The sequence below is a fragment of the Coturnix japonica genome, chromosome 11 (genome assembly GCF_054131305.1).
Source record: "Coturnix japonica strain WE chromosome 11, WE-NBRP24, whole genome shotgun sequence".
Taxonomy (NCBI): Eukaryota; Metazoa; Chordata; class Aves; order Galliformes; family Phasianidae; genus Coturnix; species Coturnix japonica.
This window is the reverse complement of record NC_140673.1, coordinates 15,955,674-15,971,401: the sequence shown is the minus strand read 5'-3', so window position 1 is coordinate 15,971,401 and position 15,728 is coordinate 15,955,674. Positions and strand designations below refer to the sequence as shown.

The following is a 15,728-nucleotide window of genomic DNA, read 5'->3' as shown; positions in this document are numbered from 1 at the left end:
ACCACTTCAGCTGAAATATTTGTTAACTGGAAAAATCCCAGCCCAGTCATGAGAAAGGGATGAGGAGGTTAAAAATGTTGAGTCTGATAATGGGAAGCCCCTCACGGTACAAACATCTTCAATATGGGAGTAGCTTTGCAATGCCATCACACTCTCTCATGCTCCATTCTGGACAAGTTTGTTGACCTTTGGAACTGCATGTAGTAGAACAAAGCAGGTGTCCTGTAAAAAACCTGCAAATTCCTCTGTTATTGCAGGAATAATAAAGAAAACCACTGGATTGAAAGCATTCTGCAAGAAAATGTTACAGCCTGATACAGTAAACGGTCAAACTGAACCCAAAGGTCACAATAAATAACAGCTCTCAAAGTCTATCTGAGTCATGCACAATTCCCAGCTGTCTGCATGGCACAGCCAAACACATACTCTTAGTCCACTTGACCTCTCAGCACATTCAGGGCTGACTTTCCTGTATGACATCTCATTGCTCTAAGAGTTACGTCAGAAAACTTCACTAACCAGTGGCATGTAGGAGACCTTTAGAAAGGAGTTGTTTGTTAATGCTTCCTAAGGCTTCAGTGTGTGCTGAAGACAAACAGAAAACACATTTTGTTCCCACTCTGATTATTATTCATCTAAAGATGAAGAATGCCAGGCATTTAAAAGGAGGGATATTAAATACCAGCCTTTATTACAGTTTATCATCACTTTTACTCTTGTGATGATCTATTCTTGCTTTTCCTATTGTTTCAGTTCCACGTTATATTATAATTACACTACTAGAATTATCTGTCTGGAAATCCCAAAGAGCTTTGTTTGTTTGATTATTTCTGCTGACTCAGAAAATGATCCTGACCAAATTTGACATAAAATAAATAAAAGATCATAGATCACCTGCAAAGGCATAAGGAAGTAAATTGTATTTTTGTATGACAATGAGATGCAAGCATTTCTTCCTTAACCAATCATTTTTCACTGTGCTTATGGAGATCAAAGTCTTCTTACAAGCTGTTACGCCTCTCTTTGCTCCAAAAACAGTTGTATAAATAGGACTGATAATCCACTCCTTTTCTAACTGCAAACGTGGGGACAGGGACAAAAAATGGGGGTGCTAAGGAGTCTGATATTTTTGCTGTCTTTTCAGCTCCTGCTGCATGTGGCAAAAGGCTCCATGGTGTGGCTAAATGAGAGTGGCTATGAGGATTTGGTTGTTGCGATTAATCCCATGGTGCCAGAAGATACCAACATCATCCTGAACACAATGGTAAGAACATGTGCATGCCCATGAACTAATTCTCAGTAGTTAGGAAGGCACTGACGTTTTCTGCTTCCAAAGTAGAATGTGTCCCATTCATGTTAGTAGGTTTTGAATAAATAATGAATGAAGCCCAGAGTTATCAAACTAGTTATTTCTAATTTGCTTTGCCATATTTTGCTGCTACAAAGGGCACTAATTTCTTAAGACAGTGCTGTGTACAGAGATATTCCTGTTTGAAGACAGGCTGAAATTCTTTAAAGTAGCTTTCCAGATTATCTTTACCTGAAATAATGTCCTACGAATTTTTTAATAGTAATTGGTTATACTATAACATATTATTAGCTAGCAGTCTTCCTAATGTTCTGCTCAAAAGATTGTCTTAACTTTGTGTGGGTATAACACAGATATTTGTAAATGCTGTTAAGCCAGTATTAATTTAAGGGTAAAATTATTGAATTCAGTAATTTTTATCTCACATGAAGGCTAGAGTGTAAATTTTATCACAGTCTCTGATTAAGAGGAGGATTAGAGAACAACTGAGAGAGTCCAAGAACTACAACTTAGGTTTTGTGGTTTCTTCATTACTTTTTTTCTTAATAAATACTGTAGAGCTTTCTTAGTTTTGTATTATGTACTCAGTTCTGCTTTATCCTACTGCTATTTTCTGATTAGGCTGAAGAATTCATTGCATGAACAGTCAAACTTTAAATATTAATGTAGATGCTATTGTGTTTTTTTTCCCCAGACAATGATCAAAGATGCTTCTAAATATTTGTTTGAAGCTACAAAACATCGATTTTTCTTCAAGTCTGTAAAAATTATACTTCCTAAAACCTGGAAGAAAAACAGCAAATATTCAAGATTAAAAACAGAATCATATAACAAGGTATGATTTAGAGAGCTGACTATGATTAGAACCACAAGAAAAATCAAGAGTGACAAAGCTACATTATAAACCACAGCAAATGACAAATCCTGCCAGTTCTTACTCAGAAGAAGAGTTAGTAGGAATGTTGATAGGAAGTAAATAATTGCAGGACTTCATTTATTGAAAAAGAATCACCTAAACCTTCTCTACACCAACATTACATATGCCTTTGGTCTTACTGTTTCAGGCAGATGTCATCATAGCAGACCCTTATTTGAAATATGGAGATGATCCCTATACCTTGCAGTATGGAGGATGTGGAATGCAAGGACGATACATCCATTTCACACCTAACTTCCTGTTAGATAGCAGCTTGCTTAAAGTTTATGGAGAAAGAGGTAATGCTACAATTTAATGTAATTGCCTGCTTTATTATTAATATGACACAGCCGATATTTTTTTAATTTAGTTTTGCCAAACTGAAAAAATTTGTAAGAGAGACCCTTTTTTGGAAATATTAAATACTTGTAAGATATATCAAGCTAAATATTCAAACACTGGATCAAGAAGTTGTTAAATTCTTTAAAAACCTTAAGAAAAGGTTAATCTTCTGCCCTTAACTACTGCCATTAGCAGTAGCCATCCTTCTATGAGCACTTAGTGAGCAAAATGTCCAGTGTCCATAGACCTGATTTTGTATTATTGTGTCAAAAATATAGAGGTTTGCTGCCCTGTGGGCCAGAGACTTCATGAAAAATTAAAAAAAACCCATAGTTTTCCTCATCTGATGTTTGCCAGTTTGGAAAAAAAGTGTCTCTATTATAATGCCTGCATTTCTATAAGACTGATATGAAAAATAGTTTGAGTATTGCTTACTAAATTGATGCCTTCCTAGTAGATCATCTACCTGGACTTGTACAAAGCATTAGATACTGTCCTACATGACATTCTTACTTTTTAAATGAAGAGGTGTGTATTTGACAGGAAGACCACTGAATGAAAGTGGATTTGTCTGTTGGTCCTATTTCATACCCTTGCAGTTCAGAAAGCCAACTGTATCCTGGGCTGCATCAAAGGAAATGTAGCCAGCAAGCTGAGGAAGTGATTCTCTCCTTCTTCTCTGCTCTTGTGAGCCTCCACTTACAGTACTGCATCCAGGCTTGGGACCCCCAAGATAAGAAAGGTGTGGAGCTCCTGGGTTGGAGTTCAGAAGAGGCCACAAAGATGATCAGAGGGCTGGAGCACCTCTCAAATAGAGCAAGGCTGAGGGAGCTGGGCTTGTTCAGCCTGAGAAGATGCCGGGAAGACAGCATTACTTCCTTCCAATACCTAAAGGGGCCTACAGGAAAGATGGGGTGGGACTCTTCTTCAGGTAGTGTAGTCATAGCACAAATCTTTAAACAGAAAGAGGGCAGGTTTAGATTCCATACAGTGAAAAATTCCTTGCTCAAGGGGTGGTGAGGCACTGGCACAGGCTGCCCAGAGAAGCTGTGGATGCTCCATCCCTGGAAGTGTTCAAGACCAGGCTGGAAGGAGCTCTCAGCAGTCTGATCTAGTGGATAGTGTCCTTGATATGGCAGGGGTTGGAACCAGATGGTTTTTAAATATCTTCTCATCTGTATTCTGTGATTCTATGACTTTTGCTTCTAGGAAAAATTATTATCCCTCTTGCTTAACTATTTCACAGACTTATACTAATACCCAAGATAAGAATTATTTTATCTCCTTAAAATTTAAAAGAAAAATGCCATGGATGTTTTACACTGTTTTAGTTTGAGTGTGCACATGTTATTGCTTTTCAACAGGTAGAGTCTTTGTCCATGAGTGGGCTCACCTTCGGTGGGGGGTGTTCGATGAATATAATAACAACGCACCTTTTTATGTTTCTGAAAACAAAATGGTTGAACCAACAAGGTATCATATTTCATTTTTCTTATTTGACATTGCACTCCTTCAAAGATTTAAAAAATGTTTCCAGTATTCTTGTTATGTGTGCTAAGTTATTACTTCATAGAGTCTCTGTGATCTCTTTGTATCATTAAAAGATGCTTACTCAGCATGGTCTACTGCCTGCTCTGAGACCCATAAAGCAACAGCCACCATCAGTGCTGTTTTGTAACAGCACTGTTCTATAGCTCAGGCTGGATAATCTTTTGCTCCATGTGCAACTGCGGACTTTAGTCACCATTGATTATATACCTAAGATAATTTTATTCAATAGCAGTTACTGACAACACGGAAATTCCCTTGCAAAACCTCTGTGATTTTAAACAGCTTTAAACAGACATAAACAGTGATTAATAAAGAATTAGTTCAAGCTTTCCTTCTTTTCTTGTCCAGATATATTAACACAGTCTATTAGCAGAATAACTTTTGTTCATAGCCAACAAATATCACAAGAAATTTATGAACTCAACAGCAGAAACATGCAAGTATTTTATGATTATAAACTCTTCTAGATCAGTTTAAGGACTTTTCCAGGAATAAGGATTGTCTACCTGTGTAACTGTGTGGTGTCTAGGATCAAGCTGTGCCAATGCCAATTTGTCTTCAGGCAGAAAAAATTTTGAAAAATAACCATATATGGGTTATCTATCTATCTATCTATCTATCTATCTATCTATCTATAGATTACCAGCCCTGCCCACTTTCTCTTCCCCTAGGTGTTCAGCTGGTGTCATTGGTAAACCTGTATTCCGAAACTGCATTGGAAACCAGTGTGCACCAAGAGAATGCCAATATGATGGTCAGCTATATGAAGCCGGATGCGTATTTGTACCAGATGTAAATCAAAACAGCAAAACTTCTATTATGTATATGCAGAACTTACCTTCTGTAAGTATTACTAAATCTTTCTGGAGTGAGAATTTAGCAGCAATAGTCAATAAATGACCAGTTATGCTTCTTTGATTAATTTCTGTCTATTTCAATGAATATGGCTGGTTCTGTCATTTCTAATAGGCTCCGTTCCAAAGGACAACTGCTGTACAAAGCATCTATTGCAATTGATCTGATGGCTGTTTCATGTCAGTAAGGGTGAGATTTACTGAAATCTCAGCACCCTTCTTACTTCTCTTTTGGAAAATCAGATCAGTGGGCACATGAGTGAAGCATTCTTGCCAAATGCCTTGGCCATAAGATAACTGTTAAAGAGTTCTTTTTCACACTTCGTTGCAGAGCAATCTTATCTTTCTTCTTGTCTATTAAGATCCTGCTTGGCTAGGCACCATGGCACACAGAGAGGAAACTAGAGGAGTCTTCATGTGTCCTGTCTCCCAAAATCAACTTCATATTTTTTGAAAAGCTTTCTTATACTCAGTCTTTTGGGTTAAAAACTCTAACATATTTCAATCTGACTTTTTAGGTGGTTGAATTCTGTGATAACAGTACTCATAATTCTGAGGCTCCAAATATGCAGAATAAGATGTGCAACTACAAAAGCACATGGGAAGTAATCATGGAATCTAATGACTATCGCAACTCAACTGTCATTAACGGCCTTGCACCTCCCTTTGAGACCACATTCCAGCTACTGCAGACTCAAGATAGAGCAGTCTCATTAGTACTGGATGTTTCTGGGAGCATGGGATCGGTAAGATTAAACATTTTACAAGCAAGTTTGTGCAAAAAATTGTAATAAGCAAAAAAAGATATGAAAGTAAAATTATTTTAAGTCAATTCAGTCATTAACTATTTTATTTTAGAAAAAAAAGAAAAAAGAAAAAAGGATTATTGTCATTCTCATCAGTGATATTTTTTTTTTTAAGAATTCCTACTAGAAATCATTTCAAAATACTGAGAGTTGTAGGCCAGACTTGGTCATTTTTTCTTGAAAAGTCTCCATTTAATAACTTTCCCACCTCTGTTCTATACCTACAATGACAGTGCCTTAGTCTTTCTTACAAGAAGAAAATGTATCATAGGTAGAGTTTTACACTGTATTTTCATTATGAATCCTTGTAAAATTTTAAACTAAATATTTAGGTTGCAATATATCAACAAATTAGATTTTGTTTCCTCATCACAGTTTTGCTTTTTGGAATCAAGAGTGTGAGCTGCCACAATGTTATATCATTTTAACAAGGCTGAGGCTATATTTTCTTTCCTCCCCCTCCCCTAGATAAAATTTTGCATAGGTTTATTCTTTCACTGTTTCCTGTGGCAGAATGTGATGAGCTTGTCTATGACTGCAAAGTTTAGTAAAATTCCCTGTATATGTGCTTATTTACATACAAATACTAATGCATTTATAAAGATATAAACAATGTGATCATCTGTAAAAAGGTGGAATAATTATAAGCTCAGGTAGGTGTTGCATAATTTACTAATAGACTTCAAACTTGCAAGCACCCTCAAATGGCTTTCATAAATCAGTCTGTATTTTCTTCTTTTGATGGCACACTGCATTTTTTCATCCATAACTTTCTTTTCCAAAGTTTAGGAGTGAGCCAATGACCATTACTCTTTCACTGAAAATATTACAGGTTCAGAGTTTCATTTGTCACAGGAATGCAAGCCTAAAAATAAAATTGCTCCTCACAAGAAAACAACTCTATTAAAGGCTCTGTCACACTGAGAGATATTATTAAATATTTGTCAGTTGTGTTTTAAATAAAATAAAAATAAAAATATAGAGAAAGAAGCATAAAGCAGTATGTGCTCCAATTCTATAGGTACGGCATAAATGTCATAACAATACTAGAATTTTCCTAAAGTGCTCACAACAAATCTATTTTGAAACATGCCATTCTAGCCCAGAGCTTGAGACTGATCTCAAGCAAAGATTTGGAGTCATAAAGTATTACATGAGATTAAGTATTAAGATAAAGTATTACATGAGATTTATAATACATATGTCTGTCATAATACATTTTACTAAAGCAGTTGGTAAGTAATGCAATGATGAAACATTATGAAAAAATACACTGTAAGAATAGCTATAGCTGCAGAGAGAAATGTTTCCAAATATAACTGGATTGTTTGGTTTTTTTTAAGTAATCTCTTCAAATATTTTCATTTAACATATTCATTCTTTTACCTCAACTAATGTCATTTATATTTGCAAAACTCTGGGCTAAGCTACTCCTCAGGCATTACAAATGTTGCCCTTTTGCATTGCCACCATGTGGCAATTAGAAGCTGTACTATGCTGCATTTTCGTTATACCAGAACACAACACACACATCCTGTGTTTTAGAACTGAGCATGTATATGTTACCCCATGCAGATCGTTTCTAATTTCTAATTACAGTCAATATAAAGATTTTCCTATATTTTGTGTTCCTTTCAGAGAAGAGACTGCATTCTAAAGGTGTTGTTTTTATTCACAAACAGTATAACCGCATCACAAATCTCCGTACTGCTGCAGATGTGTTTCTAAGACAAATTATTGAAACTGGCTCCAGGGTTGGAATTGTCACATTTGAATCTACTGCATATGTAAAAAGTTCTTTGGTACAAATAACCAGTGATGCAACACGTCAAAACCTTGCTCAGTATTTGCCTACAACTGCTAACGGAGGAACCAGTATCTGTGCAGGCATTGAGAAAGGACTGCAGGTAAAGTACAATGTTGTCCTCCAGAGGAGAGCCATGAATATGATCAGAGGGCTTGAGCACCTCTCCTACAGGAATAGGCTGAGAAAGCTGGGGCTCTTCAGCCTGGAGAAGAAAAAGCTCTTGGAGCACCTTACAGTGTCCAGCCAGTACCTGGGGAGGGGCTACTGGAAATCTGAGAGGGAACTTTTTATAAGGGCATGTAGTGACAGAACGTAGAGAAATGGCTTTAAACTGGAAGAGGGTAGATTTAGAGTAGATTTTAGGAAGAAATTCTTTTCTGTAAGGGTGGTGAGACATCGGAACAGGTTGCCCAGTGAGACTGTGGATGCCCCTTCCCTGGAGGAGTGCAAGGTCAGGCTGGATGGGGTCTTGAGCAGCCTGGTCTAGAGGAAGGTATCCCTGCCTATAGCAGGCGGGTTGTAACTAGGTGATCTTAAAAGTCCCTTCAAACCCAAACCATTCTGTGATTCTATAATTTAACTTTTACTAAACTTAAATGATTATATGTTGCAATATGAATTGCAAGAATATTGAAACAGGTCTACTATTAAACAAAAAATCAAACACTGCTTAAAGAAGAAATTAGTCTTACATTTGAAGGTAACAGTTCTAAATGTATACATTAACTGCTCTCTTGAATAAGCAAGTATTGAAAAGTTATTCATCTGTTTGTATCTCACATTCTTTTTCTTCAATGCAGATAATCACCGATGCAATTAATACAACATATGGTTCAGAAATTGTGTTACTGACAGATGGAGAGGATTCAACTATGTCAACTTGCCGTGAAAGAGTGATAAAAAGCGGGGCAATAATTCATACCATTGCACTGGGTCCATCAGCAGCAGCAGAACTAGAAGAATTTTCAAGTATCACAGGTAAATAAGTGAGCTCTTTCTCTGGCATTCATTGTCAAGTATGAAAATGTAAAAACCTTGCAATTCATTGGTCTGGAAAAAAATAAATAAATAAATTTGATTTGTAATAAATTTAAAATATTTAATTTTAAAGAAATCTGGTTTTCATACAATACCTGCAACATGCCGTGGAGGATGGAAGACTCCTTGCATAGCTCTAGGAAGAAATCCAACCACAAACAAGTATTGTGAAAAAATACTCTCATTTGAGAGGTGCACATGATGTGCATATTCATATTTGTATCTGCTTGTCAAGTCCCCAGAGCTCAGCAATCAGTCTCTCCTTGACTCTGGGAGGATAAGACATGGCTCCAGAACCTAGGAAAAGTCTCAAAATGCTGTACTTCATGTTATGCTGTAAGGAGTGATTTTTAAGCTGAGATAAAATGAGCTGATCACACAAGCCAGAATAGATATTTTTCATGAATTTACTGTGATACAATTAACACACTGAAAAAAAAAAAAAAAATGCATTTCAGTTTTATGTTTGTTAACAAATTTTCTACCTCATTAGAACATTTGTTACCAGAAGTCATATAAAAACTGGCATTTTTAGAGTATAAATCAGTATTACTGAATCTTTTACTCTTGTCTTTCAGGAGGTTTACAGCTTTATGCTGTAGATGGAAACGTTCCAAGTAAACTAATGGAAGCATTCAGTGAAATTAAGACAGGAAGTGGCGATATTTCTGAACAATCTATTCAGGTCTGGATTTCAATATTTCTTTCATCTCCTATGCATATAGTTGATCAGTAATTGAATGAAGTTAGGTACTAATGATCCTAAACTAATGGTGCCTCAAATGAAAAATAGTACCAAACACAATTTTTAGTCATCAGTTACAGTTACAGTGAAATAAATTTACTGCCTTGAATTGACACTTCTGCCCCACTAACATAGAAGAAAACAAAATTAAGTTCATGACAGACTCTTTTCTAATTGCAGATTTAATTTCCATACTTGCTAAATAGCAATATGACAGATTTTCTCTCTCTCACAGCTCGAAAGCACAGACCAACAAGTTAGTTCTTCAGGATGGATAAATAATACTGTGACTATTGACAAAACCGTGGGAAATGACACTTTCTTCGTCTTTTCATGGAGCACAAAGCAGCCAATTTTCTTTGTGAGGGACCCCAAAGGAAAAGAATATGGAAGCTCAGACTTTACAGTTGACAGTGCAAATTTAAGAACCGCTAGACTCCATATAAATGGCACTGCAGAGGTAAAGACAGAATGAATTTTTGTTTATTTCTGAATATTTCCTGTAAAGAAGCACACCTCTTTTCTTTTGTTTTTCCTTCATAATGCTTTCAATATTTTTTATTTTATTTTCAGGTGGGAGACTGGCATTATTACATTCAAAATGATAATACAGTAGCTCAAAGTATATCGGTAGCAGTTACCTCTCGAGCAGCCTCTTCTGATGTTCCTCCTGTGATCTTGCAAGCATATATGGAGAGGGCAAATATAGCACCTTATCCAGTTGTTGTTTATGCAGAGGTTAGCCAAGCCTTCTTGCCTGTTCTTGGTGCAACAGTGGTAGCCACCATAGAGAGGGATGGTATTGCTGCAGTAAGCCTTCCTCTTTTTGATAATGGCACAGGTAAGGATCAAAATACATAGCAGAAATCCTTGCATTTATGCATCTTGAAATCCAAATCTGTGTGTTACCATCAGACTTACCATGTTGTATCATACTATGGTGACATCTTAATCAGTGCAAAAATAAAGAAGTAAAAGAGAGAAAATTACTGTTTTAAGACAAAAGTAAGCTACCAGGCTATTTATGTATTTATTTATTTAATTATTTAGTGGTGGGCAGAACAAATAAATTGGTCTTACACTGAAAAATTGTCACATTTTTACTGTGTTCCTATTGTGAAAGCATGGGAACTGGGGATGGTAGAAGGTAAACTACTCATATCCACTTTTGTTTCATGCAGCCACCTGACCTCAAGTGGGAAGGTAAAAAGAAAGCTAGCTGTTTTGTTAGTCCACCTCATATTCCGTGAAGACGGACTACAGCCTTAACATTAGCTCACCAAAAGATAGAAAAAATCTCTTTTGCATGTTTAAACAAATCTATTATTATTATTATTATTATTATTATTATTATTATTATTATTATTATTATTATTATTATTATTATTATTATTATTTTAATCGTTCTTCTTAGAGCAATAACTAGATATTCTGGAATTCAGCATCCCTTAATCTCTTTTTATCTTTCCTCTTCCTTTTCTCTGTTAGTATTCTAATCAGTGGTGCAGACCTATAGCTTTATGAGATCAACAGTAGTCAGTAGTATCATCTCATTCTGACCGGATTTTTCACTGCTATATTTAGAAATATAATAATAGTTCAGTGGGTTATCTTGTGTTTCTTAAACAACATCTCTATTCTGAAACAATGAGACTATTTTTTTAATTGCTGCTAAGATTTACAAAGTTAGTTTGGGTGCCTCCAGCAGACCATTTATTGCAGCAACTGCACTAGTTCACATAAAAAACCTTTTCTTGAAATCCTGGCCAGAGGTCTATTATGCTGTTGTATTCAATTTAAAGATGTTTTACCTAGTAGATGATCAGTGAGTATTAAGTTAGTGGTTACAGACAGTAACAAGATGTTTACCTAGTTAAAAATGTCAATGCAAAGTGGTTCTTTCAAGCAAAATATGTTTAAAATGTAGATTATTACTGTGGGACAGTACTTGCTTTTAAAGGTGTCTGCATTAAAAAACATTGTCAGGTTTTCTGCATTGCAATGTTCAGGTTTTATATCTGTGTATGAACTAACCTCATTTACCAGCATATATCTTCTTCTAGACATTAATTCTCTATAATTTAATATGAAGGTGCTGATATGACCAAGAATGATGGAATCTACTCGAGGTACTTTGCTTTAAGTGGTGGTGGAAGATACAGTCTAAAAGTGAGTGCTCGAGGGAGAGATCAAACCATCAAACTTGGCCGTAGACAAAATAGAGCCTTGTACATACCAGGCTACATAGAAAATGGTAAGGATGTTTCTTAAATAGGCACTTATTTATGTGATTTCTGTATGTGGGGAGATAAAAAAATATAGCAAGTGGGATCATTTAGATTCACAAAAATAGTACTCATGGTATATGAGTATATGAGTACACATAGTACTCATTCCACCTATCATTTTTACTACAGAACAAAACAAATCCCCTCCAACTATAGTTTCCAATGTACAGGAATAATCTAAATTATCATCATTAATCTAAAATAATATTTTTTCTTGATGCTATGAAAGGATAAATATTGTTCATATTCTGTATGTCAGCAGCTCAGAAAAAAAAATTCCACAGTTCTTCCAAGATTTTAAAATGGGTCTATGGTATAAATACATTCAACATGTAATGTTAGTACACAAATTAATGCTAGTAGAAAATGTCACGCATTCTGTTGCACTTTCTTAGTAGTTTTCCATTTTAATGCTGAAGATACTTAGTTGTTAAAAATTAATATTCACACACATGTACATAGTGAAATTTAGAAAAATCAACATAAAAGATTGTCTAAAAATCTCATCAAGTATGGCCTATCAAACAAGCTCTTCTAAAGTGATATGTAGGAAGAGACGGAAAAACCAATTTGTTACAGAGAACATATGCAACCTGCTTTATTAATCATAGAATCATAGAATCATAGAACCACAGAACCATAGAACCATAGAATCATAGAATCATAGAATGGCCTGGGTTGAAAAGGACCACAATGATTATCTAGTTTCAGCCCCCCTGCCAAAGGCGGGATCGCCAGCCACCAGACCAGGCTGCCCAGAGCCACATCCAGCCTGGCCTTGAATGTCTGCAGGAATGGGGCATCTACAGCCTCCTTGGCCAACCTGTTCCAGTGCATCACCATCATCTGTGTGAAAAACTTCCTCCTAATATCTAACCTAGACCTTCCCTAAGTTTAAAACCATAGCTTCATTTCCAGTTTCTACTCATTTCATAATATTTCTACTGTTTTAATATCGTAAACAGTTATGTTCAGCATATCACCTTATTTGCTGTCTTTACCTCACCAAATTTCTATAAATTTGAATAAGAAAAATAAAAATTATGAGATGAAGTAAAAAGATAAAGTGAAAATAAAAAGAAATGTTGTTCAGAATTTTGTCATGGTGAAAGCTGAAAATTTTTTCCAATAGGTAAAATTCAGATGAATGCACCGAGACCTGAATTGCCTGATGAAGAAATCCAAGCCAATCTGGGAAGTTTCAGCAGAACTTCAACAAGTTCTATTACACTGGTCAACTCTGGAAATTCAAATTCAAATTCATCAGATTTTCCACCCTGTAAAATTACAGACCTCGATGCTTACATAGAAAATGAAACAATAGTGTTGACTTGGACAGCTCCAGGAGGTGACTTTGACATTGGAAAAGGTAAGTAGGACACTTATGGGATCAGATTGATCCTCCTGTCCTAATGGACATGCTCTAAGAACCAGCAGTCAGGTATGAGGGCTTCCTCCTTCCCCTCCAGAAAATGGAACCATATTGAAAGTTATTGTTGCATGTTATGCATTTTAGTTCTCCTTTAAAAAAAAAAAAAAAAAAAAAAAAAAAAGAAGCAAGGAGTATTATTAGTAAAAAGGCAAACAAATAAATTAAAATAAAACCACAAGACACTATAGTAAAAGGTCTTAATCCATGTTTGTGCTCAATTTAAGAAAGAAAGAAGAGGAAATCAATGAGATGGGTACAACATGCACAGTCTAAAGTTTTACTATATGCACAGAAATATGGTAACATTCTAATAAAAAAAAACCTCTTTCATCCCAAGTGTGCTACATGGGGAAAAGGAAAACTAATGCACAAACATTTCTTTGTGTAGACTAGAGGCTATGTGTTAAAAAATACATTATGATCCCAGGTTTACATATTACACTTATCTGAAATTGTCAAATAAGAAACCCCAGAAGGAAAAAAATCTCTTTTTTTAATTAAAAAAAGTTTAGCTATTCTATAGCTAAAGTGATCAGACATTGCACTGTAGTTTAAGGCAGCACTGTATTAGTCAAGGCAAATCTGTATTAGTTTAGAGCTGGGCATATCGTACACATTTCTATTATCTAAACAGTGAAAGAGATATTTGTAAGAGGAAGAGAGAAGGAGAAGGGGAAAGTCTTGACAAGCTACAACCTTGTCACAGAAACAATAAAATCCCCCAAAACTAGTTGAACACATGTATAGCAACAGAACTACAGCTTCTCTGATTGCAGACAAACAGGAGAATTGTTCTATGTCTGTCAGAGTTTTTGGCATCAAAACCTAATGCTGGGAGAGATCATAGGCCAAATGCAGGACAGACTTCTGCTATATACATATATCTTTTAATTGCTATTTTTCTTTGAATAACAGAATATAGCCCTTGCAAAGCTAAGAATATTGATGAAACAATGTTCTTAAGGCCATTTAAAAGAAGGAGTTCCTAGTCTTGGGAAAAACACTCTTGACGCGGCAAAGTGAGGGTTAACAGCAGTCCCATCAATCACCCATACTAAGCAATGCAGTCCATAGTAAACCAGAAGTTTTTCCAAAACAGTTCTAGAAGTCCAATACTGTTGTCACAAGCAGGGATATTAAAACATCTGTATTAATTTCTTTTTACATGTTCTCTTTTTCCCCTAGCTAATCACTACATAATAAAAAGCAGTGCAAATCTTCTGAACCTGAGAGATGACTTTGATAATGCCGCTTCTGTGGATTCCCTCCATCTCATACCTCAGGAGGCTGGTAGCATAGAAACATTGAAATTTAAACCAAAAAATCTGACAATAGAAAATGGTACCATAATCTACATTGCCATACGTGCTGTTGATGATAAAAACTTGATTTCAGATACGTCTAATATAGCAAAGGCCACATGGTTCATTCCTCCAAAAGCATCTGTGCCTTCAGGTGATGATGACGGTGTTAACATTACAGTAATAGTGGCAGTTGTAGCTGGATGTGTAGTACTTGTCTGTATTATTGTAATTTCAACTGTGTGTATTTTACAAAACCAAAAGAAAAGAAGGGATCCTGCAATCAGAATGTAACAGTGTGGGTAAAATGCTTTAAAAAAAGAAGAAGAAGAAAAAGGAATATAGAGTAATTTTTGTCATGTGTGAGTTTCAAAGCAGAGAAAAATAATTTAATGTAAGAGCACTTATTTTAAGCAGATATGTATTTGTCGTTTTGATTGTCTTATAGACATAGATTTTCAAAAGTGTGCCTTAAGCATGTGTACTTTCATTCCTTTCTATGCAATATAAGTACTTAACTCTTCTCTTGCAAGATCTTTCCAATACAGTGTGCTTTATTTTTGTGTTAAATAAAGAAGAGAAAGGAAAATGACGTTTTCTCTATTTTTATTTTGCACACAATAGCCAAGTAAGCAATAACAAACGTTTCAATTTCAGGTAATATCAAGGCAGGAATAGCAGCCATATTTTAGAGAATAGACTTCTTTGGAGAAAAGAATCAGAAATAAAAGGGCTATTTAATGATAGTAATTCTCTTAAATAGCTTTTAGGTCACCGAATACCTATTTTCCAGATATTTTTCCTTTTGGTTCCTTTTCAAGCAACCAAAGTATTTCTATGGCCACTGCTAAAAGTTCTTTCGTGGGAACTACATCACACAATCAGAATAAACATGTTGCAGTACTGTTTATGGAACTGTTTCCTGGCATTATGTAGAAGTATTACAGAACTTACACCTACCATCTTCGTGATCCAAGACAATCCAACCCTACCAGCCCCGCGAGCAGAGCTGCAGTAGACTATCGTGTGGTGACACTGACATCTAGTGGGCTCTAACAACACTTCCAGTTTTTCCAAATGTTCCTAAAAAGTTTGGGACAAAGCATCTCCCTCTGAGATGCTGTGACCATGACATAAACACACGTTTTAGAGTAAAATAAAATATGATTAATACATGGTTTAATTTCATTTGTGAACACGGCTCTTAGTCTAAGCAAATGAAGAAGATTCATTTGAATTTTGTGGGGAAGTGTCTAAAGCATTAAGTTCAAACACCGCAGCACTCAGTTCCCACCTCCTCTGCATCTTACATCTCTGAAAGACAAACACATTTTGCTTT

General features: G+C 35.7%; 1 protein-coding gene across 1 annotated transcript; it reads left to right on the top strand.

Annotated features, from left to right (window-relative positions):
• The first annotated feature begins 1,066 nt into the window (after positions 1-1,066).
• On the top strand, positions 1,067-14,981 carry LOC107317562 (calcium-activated chloride channel regulator 1-like). The gene is made up of 14 exons (XM_015870419.3): positions 1,067-1,264; positions 2,004-2,144; positions 2,374-2,524; positions 3,932-4,040; positions 4,790-4,961; positions 5,491-5,718; positions 7,461-7,685; positions 8,386-8,563; positions 9,202-9,308; positions 9,604-9,828; positions 9,942-10,209; positions 11,461-11,622; positions 12,789-13,025; positions 14,274-14,981. Exons 1-14 carry the CDS (start codon positions 1,103-1,105, stop codon positions 14,681-14,683), a joined length of 2,775 nt encoding a protein of 924 aa, XP_015725905.2. The 5' UTR covers positions 1,067-1,102; the 3' UTR covers positions 14,684-14,981.
• The last annotated feature ends 747 nt before the right edge of the window (positions 14,982-15,728 follow it).